At 50.8% G+C, this 11,709-nt stretch overlaps 1 protein-coding gene across 1 annotated transcript; it reads left to right on the top strand.

The window, feature by feature from the left end:
* Positions 1 to 120: 120 nt before the first annotated feature.
* Positions 121 to 7,935, top strand: LOC125425631 (activated CDC42 kinase 1-like; the record flags this gene model as incomplete). Its single annotated transcript, XM_048483198.1, has 6 exons — positions 121 to 333; positions 2,166 to 2,318; positions 4,044 to 4,321; positions 5,674 to 5,800; positions 6,532 to 6,678; positions 7,693 to 7,935. Coding segments are annotated over 6 exons (1,146 nt in total), but the record flags the coding sequence as incomplete, so codon positions are not given.
* Positions 7,936 to 11,709: the final 3,774 nt, after the last annotated feature.

The raw sequence follows: 11,709 nt of genomic DNA, 5'->3' as shown, positions 1-11,709 counted from the left end.
GGGGATGATGGGAACTGTAGTCCATAACATCTGGAGGGGCTCGAGTTGGACACATGTGTTCTAACGGCATGCCTCCCCCCTTGGTGTCAAACCTATGTGTTTCTGTGCCCGTGCCTGCAGGTGTTCAGTGGGAAGCGGCCGGACTCAGAGTTCCCGCCTCCGCCACCGGGTAGCCTGTGCAAGACGTCCACTCTGCCGCCCGCGGAGGAAGGCCCACAGCAGGCCCTGACCTGCCTGATCAGCGAGAAGGACCTGGAGCTCTTTGAGAAGCTGGGGGACGGCTCCTTTGGGGTGGTGCGGCGCGGAGAGTGGTGTGCGCCCACTGCCAAGACGGTAAGGCGAACCCCCGCCCTCCCAAAAGTCCTTCAGGGCTTGTTCCAGGTTTTGAAAGGGATCTGGGCAAATGTCTGCCCCATTTGCCCCCATGAGGTCCCCCCGCATACCCTCCTTTGCACCCCCAAGCCTGCATAAGAACATAAGGAGCAGCAGTGGCGTAGGAGGTTAAGAGCTCGTGTATCTAATCTGGAGGAACCGGGTTTGATTCTCCGCTCTGCCGCCTGAGCTATGGAGGCTTATCTGGGGGATTCAGATGAGGCTGTGCACTCCCACACACGCCAGCTGGGTGACCTTGGGCTAGTCACAGCTTCTCGGAGATCTCTCAGCCCCACCTACCTCACAGGGTGTTTGTTGTGAGGGGGGAAGGGAGATTGTCAGCCCCTTTGAGTCTCCTGCAGGAAAGAAAGGGGGGATATAAATCCAAACTCTTCTTCTTCTTCATAAGAACAAGCCAGCTGGATCAGACCAGAGCCCATCTAGTCCAGCTCTCTGCTACTCGCAGTGGCCCACCAGGTGTCTTTGGGAGCTCACATGCAGGATGTGAAAGCAATGGCCTTCTGCGGCTGTTGCTCCTGAGCACCTGGTCTGCTAAGGCATTTGCAATCTCAGATCAAGGAGGATCAAGATTGGTAGCCATAGATTGACTTCTCCTCCATAAATCTGTCCAAGCCCCTTTTAAAGCTATCCAGGTGAGTGGCCGTCACCACCTCCTGCGACAGCATATTCCAAACACCAATCACACGTTGCGTGAATAAGTGTTTCCTTTTATTAGTCCTAATTCTTCCCCCCAGCATTTTCAATGGATGCCCCCTATGCATCTCCCTCCGCCTGCCCCATATCCTTCTCCAGTTTTCAAACCCCCATGTCCTTTCCTTTTTTTAATTTTAAATGTTATTGAACATACAAATATAACAAAATAAGAACAGAATAAAGTATAGCAATTTGAATTACAAAGTCATTAATATCAGAACATTGAGCCCTCTGGGGATAGGCGGCCTATAAGTTTAATAAAATAATAATAAAATAATAAAAAATGTTCCAAGCAAATGTGCAAGAAAGAGAACTAAAGTAAAAAAATTTAACCATAGAGATAATTCTTAATATATACTGATAACTACCTTTTTTTAATCTCTTCACCAAACTAAACATACTCAGTTCCCAAAGTCTCTCCTTGCAGGGCATTTTTTTTTTACCATTTTGGTTGCCCTCCTCTGGGCCCGTTCCAGTTTGTCAATATCCTTCTTGAATTGCGGTGCCCAGAACTGTACACAATATTCCAGGTGAGGTCTAACCAATTCAGAACAGAGAGGTACAATTACATCCCTCAGTAAGCAGTGGCGTGAGAGGTTAAGAGCTCGTGTATCTAATCTGGAGGAACTGGGTTTGATTCCCCGCTCTGCCGCCTGAGCTGTGGAGGCTGATCTGGGGGATTCAGATTAGCCTGGGCATTCCCACACACACCAGCTGGGTGACCTTGGGCTAGTCACAGCTTCTTGGAGCTCTCTCAGCCCCACCTACCTCACAGGGTGTTTGTTGTGAGGGGGGGAAGGGCAAGGAGATTGTCAGCCCCTTTGAGTCTCCTGCAGGAGAGAAAGCGGGGATATAAATCCAAACTCCTCCTCCTCCTCAGTTTAGAAGGACCTATTTACATCTCAAAATGGGCCAAACTTAGTTCTAAATACCACACAGTTCTGAATACCACGGAGGAAAAAACCACCCCAAGACTTGCTTTTGGATGGCTGTAAAGCACCCGAGAATGCCTGGCAGAGGTTCAACAAGATCCAATCCGATGTATCTTCTCGCTGCCTCACCTGAATTTTCCCCGCCAGCTTAACGTGGCCGTGAAGTGTCTCAAGACAGACGTGCTGAGCCAGCCGGAAGCCCTGGACGACTTCATCCGAGAGGTCAACGCGATGCATTCCCTGGACCACAGGAACCTCATCCGCTTGTACGGCGTGGTGCTGTCGAATCCAATGAAGATGGTGAGGAAAGTTCTCATTTCCATGAGGCCGTGCCTTAACTTGTGGGTTCAGGCCACTGTGGGATGGAAGTCAGTGGGTGATGTTCCAGGGCGCTTGAAATGTGTGTCTGTGTGTGGTGAGGTATTCCTTGAATGCTTATTCTCGCTCCCGTGCGACACTCGGGAACCCACCTGGTTTCTTCCTCAATTAGCCAATCCTCTTTTATTTCCTTGGACATCAGTCAAGTCCCTTCAAGAGGTATAGGGAGTAGCAGTGGCGTAGGAGGTTAAGAGCTTGTGTATCTAATCTGGAAGAACCGGGTTTGATTCCCAGCTCTGCCGCCTGAGCTGTGGAGGCTTATCTGGGGAATTCAGATTAGCCTGTGCACTCCCACACACGCCAGCTGGGTGACCTTGGGCTAGTCACAGCTTCTCGGAGCTCTCTCAGCCCCACCTACCTCACAGGGTGCTTGTGGTGAGGGGGGAAGGGCAAGGAGAGTGTAAGCCCCTTTGAGTCTCCTGCAGGAGACAAAGGGGGGATATAAATCCAAACTCCTCCTCCTCCTCCTCCTCCTCCACCTCCTCCTCCTCCTCCTCCTCCTCCTCTTCTTCTTCTTCTTCTTCTTCTTCTTCTTCTTCTTCTTCTTCTCCTTCTCCTTCTTCTTCTTCTAAAAACAGTCCTACCTTAAAGATGGAGGAACAAGACAGCGCGTCACACACTGAAGACTGAGGATCAATATATTCAATAAATGTGTTTATATATATTAGTATAATTGTCCAGTTGCTGAATCCAATGGTTGTACATCCAGTTTTTTGAAAAACAAGCAAAATATTTTTTCAACAACAGAAGTTCATTTTTGAGATATATAATCCATATCTTCAATATCTGCTGAACGAAAATAGTTCATTTTTTCCCAATATCTTTAGGATGATTATATTCCATATAGAAAGTACTTCCCAAACGACTCGCGCGTTTTTATTGTGTAGTTTAGTTTAGTTTAGTTTAGTTTTAAGCACGTTTTCACTGTCGTCTTCCTCAGGAGAAGCAATTCTTTCAGGAAGAATTATTCATTCATTTGCCATGCACAGGTCTTTTTGTTTCTCAACAGAGCTGACACACAAATGAATGAATAATGAATGAATAATTAATCCTCCATAAATCTGTCCAAGCCCTTTTTAAATCTATCCAGGTTAGCGGCCATCACCACCTCCTGTGGCAGCATATTCCAAACACCAATCACACGTTGCGTGAAGAAGTGTTTCCTTTTCTTAGTCCTAATTCTTCCCCCCAGCATTTTCAATGAGTGCCCCCTGGTTCCAGTATTGTGAGAAAGAGAGAAAAATTTCTCTCTGTCCACATTTTCTACCCCGTGCATAATTTTATAGACTTCAATCATATCCCCCCTCAGCCGTCTCCTCTCCAAACTAAAGAGTCCCAAACGCTGCAGCCTCTCCTCATAAGGAAGATGCTCCAATCCTTCAATCAGGATCAGGAAAACATCAGCAAAAACCTCCTGACAGTCAGGGCTGTTCGACAGTGGAATTCACTACCTCGGAGAGTGGTGGAGTCTCCTTCTGCGGAGGTTTTTAAAGAGAGGCCGGATGAATATATGTCAGGAGTGCTTTGGATGTGTGTTCCTGCATGGCAGGGGGCTGGACTGGATGCCCTTTGGGGGTCTCTTCCAACTCTATGATTCTATTATCCTTGAGGTCCCCTTAGTTCTATTTCTCTGCTTCTGTTTCCTAGGTCACTGAGCTGGCCCCTCTGGGCTCCCTGCTGGACCGGCTGCGCAAGAACCAGGGCCACTTCCTGATCTCCACGCTCTGCCAGTACGCCATCCAGATCGCCAGAGGCATGGCCTACTTGGAGTCCAAGCGTTTCATCCACCGTGACCTGGCTGCTCGCAACATCCTCTTGGCCTCCAACGACCTGGTCAAGATTGGGGATTTTGGGCTCATGAGGGCTTTGCCCAAGAACGACGATCACTACGTCATGCAGGAGCATCGCAAGGTGCCTTTTGCCTGGTGAGCCGGTGCACCACGAGGCAAGAACGGTGCTGGGGAAAGCAGACAAGTTGGTCTCCTCCCCCCCCCCCTGTGGCCAGAGCAGGGAGGAGGGGAACCGGCGTAGCTCCCTGCTGGGCTTCCCCTTTGATTTAATTTCCGCACTACATGTAGTTGCCTCAAGGGGGCAGCAAGCAGCTCATTATGGTTCTAGGTCGCGCTGAAACCATAGAGATGGAACAAGACTAGAGTGGCACACATCCTCCCCTTTCTTTATTTTAGTGCAGAGGTGTCCAGCTCTGGCGCTTCAGACGTTCGTGGACTACCATTCCCACCAGCCCCTGCTGGCATGGCAGCGGGGGCTGATGGGAATTGTAGTCCATGAACATCTGAAGCGCCAGAGTTGGACCACCCCTGTTTTAGTGGTTCTTAACTGTCAGTCCACTACCTCCCACAAAGCTTATCCTTAAATGCCCCCCAAGCAGAGGTGGGATCCAGCAGGTTCTCACAGGTTCCCGAGAGTAGGTTACCAATGATTTGTGTGTGCCGAGAGGGGGTTACTAATGGGTGATTTTGCCCCGTGATTTTTTGCCTTAGTTATGCCCCTCCTCTCAGCAGTAGCGCGCAGAACTTGAAGCAGCCTAGCAGGAGGTGCACCGGCGTGTATGGCAGTCTGCGCCTGCGTGCATTCGTTTCCCGCCCAAGGACCAGCGCAGCGGCTGCGTCCTTGCCACAGCCCCGCCCAGGAATGCCCCGCCCCCGGAATGACTGGCCACGCCTTCGTCGCGCCCCGCCCAGCCCCATTGGCGCTACGCCACAGTTTGAATCCCACCATCATGGGAACCTGTCACTAAAATTTTTGGATCCCACCACTGCCCCCAAGTGCTGTTAAAAATTAATTTCATCTGTGTCTGTGTAAAGTGTGTATACAGTGTGAGTTTTCCCATAAAGAAACTAAGCCCTGTCTTCCTCTGAATTGGGTGCCCAGTTTCAGGTTGGGGAAATCCTGTTGGAGGCAGTTTGCCTGCTTCTTCCTGAGCACAGAGGATTGTGATTGTGTGTGTGCTTGGATGACTGTCAGTGTCATGTAATGCTGAGATCCAGGAGACTCGGGTGCGAATCCCCACTCTGCCATGGAAGTTTGCTAGCTGGCCTTGGGCCAGTTGCATACTCTCAGTGTAGCCTACCTCACAAGGTTGTTGTGAGGAGAGAAGAACCATATAAGTCTCCTTTGAATCCCCCAGGGACAGATGGTGGGGTAGAAATGAAATAATGTAATACATAGGAACCCCCTCACCGCAAAGGAGGGAGTCTGTTCAGGGATCACCAACTACTTTTCTTTCTTCTCCCTGCCCTCCGATTCCCCTGATCAGGTGTGCCCCCGAGAGTCTGAAAACCCGCACCTTTTCACATGCCAGTGACACCTGGATGTTTGGAGTGACGCTTTGGGAGATGTTCACATATGGACAGGAACCCTGGGTTGGCCTTAATGGTAGTCAGGTACAGTTCCAGAATCAATCTGTCTGCCTGCCTGCCTGTCTCTGATGTATCTATTTATTTATTTATTGGGCTGCTTCTGTAATAAAAATAGGTTGGGGATCTGCCTTTCTTTCTTTCTTTCTTTCTTTCTTTCTTTCTTTCTTTCTTTCTTTCTTTCTTTCTTTCTTTCTTTCTTTCTTTCTTTCTTTCTTTCTTTCATTCATTCATTCATTCATTCATTCATTCATTGGGGTGCTTCTGTAATAAAAGGGATCAATTGGTTGGTCGGTTGGTTGGTCAGTCTGTCTATTGGGCTGCTTCTGAAATAAAAATAGATTGGGGATCTGTCTGCCTTCCTTCCTTCCTTCCTTCCTTCCTTCCTTCCTTCCTTCCTTCCTTCCTTCCTTCCTTCCTTCCTTCCTTCCTTCCTTCCTTCCTTCCTTCCTTCCTTCCTTCCATCCATCCATCCATCCATCCATCCATCCATCCATCCATCCATCCATCCATTCATTTATTGGGCTGCTTCTGTAATAAAAGGGATCAATCGGTCGGTTGGTCGGTCGGTCAGTCTGTCTATTGGGCTGCTTCTGAAATAAAAATAGGTTGGGGGGTATCCAAAGGTGTTGGTTTTTTTAATGACGCAAGGGGGCATTTCATTGCTCGCTGCGTTATTGAGACGCTTCCTTTCCTCATTATGGAATTTTGTTCGGGCTCATTCTTTGCGTGTCCTGAGCTCTGCTTTCTTTGCCTAGATTTTGCACAAGATTGACAAGGAGGGGGAGCGGCTGACCCGGCCAGAGGACTGCCCGCAGGACATCTACAACGTCATGCTACAGTGTTGGGCGCACAAACCGGAAGACCGACCGACCTTTGTAGCCCTGCGTGACTTTCTCTTGGAGGTATGGGCCCCACACGGCTTGGGAGCGAGGGGTCTGAAAGACGGCCTTCTCCCCGGCGTTCCTGCCCAGAAATTAAGATCACAGGGAGGGTAGTTAATGAGAAATTAGTCCAGCGCTAACCACTATATCACACTAGCTGTCAGGTTTCCGATCTTCAAGAAGGATATTGGCAAGCTGGAACGGGTCCAGAGGAGGGCAACCAAAATGATCAAAGGTCTGGAGTCCCTGCCCTACGAGGAGAGATTTAGGGAGCAGGATAGGTTTATTTTGGTGAAGAGGAGGAGGAGGAGGAGAAGAAGAAGGAGAAGAAGAAGAAGAAGAGGAGGAGGAGGAGGAGGAGTTTGGATCTATATCCCCCCTTTCTCTCCTGCTGGAGACTCAAAGGGGCTTACAATCTCCTTGCCCTTCCCCCCTCACAACAAACACCCTGTGAGGTGGGTGGGGCTGAGAGAGCTCCGAGAAGCTGTGACTAGCCCAAGGTCACCCAGCTGGCGTGTGTGGGAGTGCACAGGCTAATCTGAATTCCCCAGATAAGCCTCCACAGTTCAGGCGGCAGAGCTGGGAATCATACCCGGTTCCTCCAGATTAGATACACGAGCTCTTAACCTCCCACGCCACTGCTGCTCCAGTGAAAAGGTGACATGATAGCCCTGTTTAGATATTTGAAGGGATGTCATGTTGGTGAGGGAGCAAGCTTGTTTTCTGCGGCTCCAAAGACTAGGACCAGGAGTCATGGGTTCAAGGTGCAGGAAAAGAGATTCCGCTAAACATCAGGAAAAACTTCCTGACAGTCAGGGCTGTTCGACAATGGAATGTGCTACCTCGGAGTGTGGTGGAGTCTCCTTCTTTGGAGCTTTTGAAAGAGAGGCTGGATGGCCATCTGTCAGGAGTGCTTTGATTGTGCGTCCCTGCATTGCAGGAGGTCGGACTTGATGGCCCTTCTTGGGGTCTCTTCCGACTCTATGATTCCGTGACCTTAGGGCTGCCCTTCACCATTTCCTCTTTGCTCCTTAGGCTCAGCCCACAGACATGCGGGCCCTGCAGGATTTTGAAGAGTCGGACAAGCTCTTGATCCAGATGAGTGATATCATCACCGTCATCGAGGGCAGGTATTGTGTGGGAAGGGCTAGGCTGGTGTGGGCTGGTCACACCTGCGCAGAGGTGGGGCGGAAAGGGCATGCAACCTTGCGTGGAGAAGGGACCCTAACTTTCTCCTCCTCCGCTTCTGCTCTATTGACGTAGAAAGCTGCGGATCACTCATTATGAGCACTTCTAGTTATTTACTTTGTTGAAAACACCTATTAGACACCTTTACGCAGCTCAAAGCGGCTTATGACGTAAATAAAATACATAAAATGATGCGGCTGGCCTCCACGCGGGCCAGGACTTTTACAGCACTGGCCCCTGCCTGGTGGAACACTCTTCCTCCAACTGTCCGGGCCCTGCGGGACCTGGGTGAGTTCCGCAGGGCCTGTAAGACGGAGCTGTTCCGCCGGGCCTTTGGAGTGTCTGGCCGCTGATATGGTGCCCCCTACTGCTCCTTATTGCCCTCTGGTTTTCAGGGCTGTTACATCAGGGTCCCCTCATATTGAGGGGCCTACCGTCCCCCCCTTTTTTCTGGGGGTAGGTTTTAAATTTGAGGTTGGACGCCTGCTTTTATGCTTTTATGTATTAATTTGTTTCCGCTGGTTTTAGGTTATTTTAGTGCTGACATGAGATGGAGCTTATGTTTTTATATTGTATATGTGTTTTGCTCCTGTTGTCTCTGAATCCTTGCTGTTCACCGCCCGGAGCCCTTCGGGGATCGGGCGGTATAAAAGCCGAATTAATAAATAAAAATAAATAAATAAATAAAAATCACCATTGAGCTGTGGAGGCTTCTCTGGGGAATTCAGATTAGCCCGGGCACTCCCACACACGCCAGCTGGGTGACCTTGGGCGAGTCACAGCTTCTCGGAGCTCTCTCGGTCCCACCTACCTCACAGGGTGTTTGTTGTGGGGGGGGGGGGAAGGGCAAGGAGATTGTCAGCCCCTTTGAGTCTCCTGCAGGAGAGATTGCCTAATCAAACGCAGTCCTAAATAAATCCGCCTTCACCTACCTCTTACAGATTGAGGGCGAAAGGGCCGAGCGTACTTCCTTGGGGAGATTATTCCAGAATTGGGGGGCTGCCGCTTGAGTACCCTCCAACCCAGTGGTGGGATTCAGCCGGTTCGCACCACTTCGGCAGAACCGGTTGTTAAAATGGTGCTTGTAAACAACCGGTTGTTGAATTATTTGCATCCCAACACTGCCTCCAACCAAGCTTCTTTGATTGATGGGACAGCCGACAGACAGACAGACAGACAGACAGACAGACAGACAGACAGACAGACAGACAGACAGACACACACACACACACACACACACACACACACACACACACGCAGATCTAAATTCTGGGGCAGGAATAGGGACTCTTTACATTGTTCTCTTTGTAGATCAAATAGTTCTTGCCAGAGCAAGCTGTCTCTGTTTCTTGCCATCTGGGGTGCAGCATGGTGTAGTGCTTAAGAGCAGGTGGATAATCGGGAGAATTGGGTTTGATTCCCCACTCCTCCACAAGAGTGGCGAAGTCTCATCCAGTGAATTTGGATTTATACCCCACCTTTATCTCCTGTAAGGGAGCAGCAGTGGCATAGGAGGTTAAGAGCTCGTGTATCTAATCTGGAGAGACCGGGTTTGATTCCCAGCTCTGCCGCCTGAGCTGTGGAGGCTTCTCTGGGGAATTCGGGTTAGCCTGTACACTCCCACACATGCCAGCTGGGTGACCTTGGGCTAGTCACAGCTTCTCGGAGCTCTCTCAGCCCCACCTACCTCACAGGGTGTTTGTTGTGAGGGGGGAAGGGCAAGAAGTTTGTAAGCCCCTTTGAGTCTCCTGCAGGAGAGAAAGGGGGGATATAAATCCAAACTCCTCCTCCTCCTCCTCCTCCTCCTCCTCCAAACTCCTTTCCCTTCCTCTCCCCACAAGAGAAGAAGAAGAGTTTGGATTTATATCCCCCCTTTCTCTCCTGCAGGAGACTCAAAGGGGCTCACAATCTCCTTGCCCTTCCCCCCTCACAACAAACCCCCTGTGAGGTGGGTGGGGCTGAGAGAGCTCCGAGAAGCTGTGACTAGCCCAAGGTCACCCAGCTGGTGTGTGTGGGAGTGCCCAGGCTAATCTGAATTCCCCAGAGAAGCCTCCACAGCTCAGGCGGCAGAGCTGGGAATCAAACCCGGTTCCTGCAGATTAGATACACGAGCTCTTAACCTCCCATGCCACTGCTGCTCCTTGTGAGGTCGGTGGGGCTCAGAGAATTCTGGGAGGACTGTGACTAGCCGAAGGTCACCCATCAGGCTTCATGTGGAGGAGCAGGGAAACAAATCCAGCTCACCAGGTAAAAGTTCGCCGCTTTTGGAGGAGTGGGGAATCCATCTCGGTTCTCCAGAGAAGACTCCCCTTGCTCTTAGCCCGCACACCACAATGACTCTCTTGGGCCAATAACATCCACTCCTACCCTGCTGGGTTGATGTGATCCTCTTTGTGGTCCTCTTTGGGGAAGAAAGGTGGGGTATAAACAAAGCCAATAAAATAAAGGAACCTCTACTTCCGTGGTCGCGAACCTTTGGCACTCCAGATGTTATGGACTACAATTCCCATCAGCCCCTGCCAGCAGGGCCAATTAGCCATGCTGGCAGGGGCTTATGGGAATTGTAGTCCATAACATCTGGAGTGCCAAAGGTTCACCACCACTGCTCTACTCTGTTTGTGGACAGATATAAATCCAAACTCCTCCTCCTCCTCCTCCTCCTCCTCCTCCTCCTCCTCCTCTTCTTCTTCTTCTTCTTCTTCTTCTTCTTCTTCTTCTTCTTCTTGGATGGTGCCGGGTTCTGGCCACACCTAGCTGCTTTTCTGAGACAGACCCCCGCCTGCGCCCGTTTTTGCTTTCGAGTGGCCGTCCTCTTTCTCGAGGGCCTCCCCGTACTGAGTCATTTCTTCAGGAGCGATTTCCGCCCCGGCTTGCGTTCCTGTAAAGAGCTCCCACGGACCCGCACCCCCACCCCACCCGGCGCTCCCTGCCGCCCACATTTATCTGATCGTCGTGCCAGCGAAGGAGTTGGCCTCGCACGTTGGGGAATCCCCCACCCCCCGGGGAGGCAAGCAATCAGAAGGGAGCTGTCGGCTGCCAGTGAAGCGGAAGGGATACCTGGGGGGTATGTAGTCCAGCCCCAACACCACCCACGCTGTGACCGGAAAAGGCGCTCCCGACACACACACACCCCAGCCAGCATTTCACAACATTGGACAGCTGAACATACTCATTTGTTTAATTCGTTGATACCCTGCCTTTCTCCCCTAATGGGGATACAAAGCAGCATATGTCAGTGGTGGCGAACCTTTGGCACTCCAGATGTTATGGACTACAATTCCCATCAGTCCCTGCCAGCACGGCCAATTGGTCATGCTGGCAGGGGCTGATGGGAATTGTAGTCCACAACATCTGGAGTGCCAAAGGTTCGCCACCACGGGCATATGTTGTTCATCATTTTAGTGTCACAACAACCCTATGAGGCAGGTTAAGCCGAGGCAGAGTAACTGGTCTGGGGTGATCCAGAGAGTTTCTGTGGCACGAGCAGGGATTTGAACCTAGAAACACAGTCCAGACTCTAGAGCAGGAGTGGCTATGGTGCTCCGGATATTCATGGACTACAATTCCCATCAGCCCCTGTCAGTGTGGCCAATTGGTCACCCCAGCTGACGTGTGTGGGAGTGCACAGGCTAATCTGAATCCCCCAGATAAGCCTCCACAGCTCAAGTGGCAGAGCGGGGAATCAAACCCGGTTCCTCCGGATTAGAGTACACCTGCTCTTAGCCACTACGCCACTGGTGCTCTAAAGAGAACCTCCACATTCAGAGGCTGTCTACCCCAGAATCCCAGTGCCAGGAGATAACATCAGGGGAAGGCCTCGACCTCTGTGCCCTGTTGTTGGCCCTCCAGAGGACCTGACTGGCC

This window comes from Sphaerodactylus townsendi, unplaced genomic scaffold, assembly GCF_021028975.2.
Source record: "Sphaerodactylus townsendi isolate TG3544 unplaced genomic scaffold, MPM_Stown_v2.3 scaffold_993, whole genome shotgun sequence".
Taxonomy (NCBI): domain Eukaryota; kingdom Metazoa; phylum Chordata; class Lepidosauria; order Squamata; family Sphaerodactylidae; genus Sphaerodactylus; species Sphaerodactylus townsendi.
This window is presented reverse-complemented; position numbering and strand designations above follow the sequence as displayed.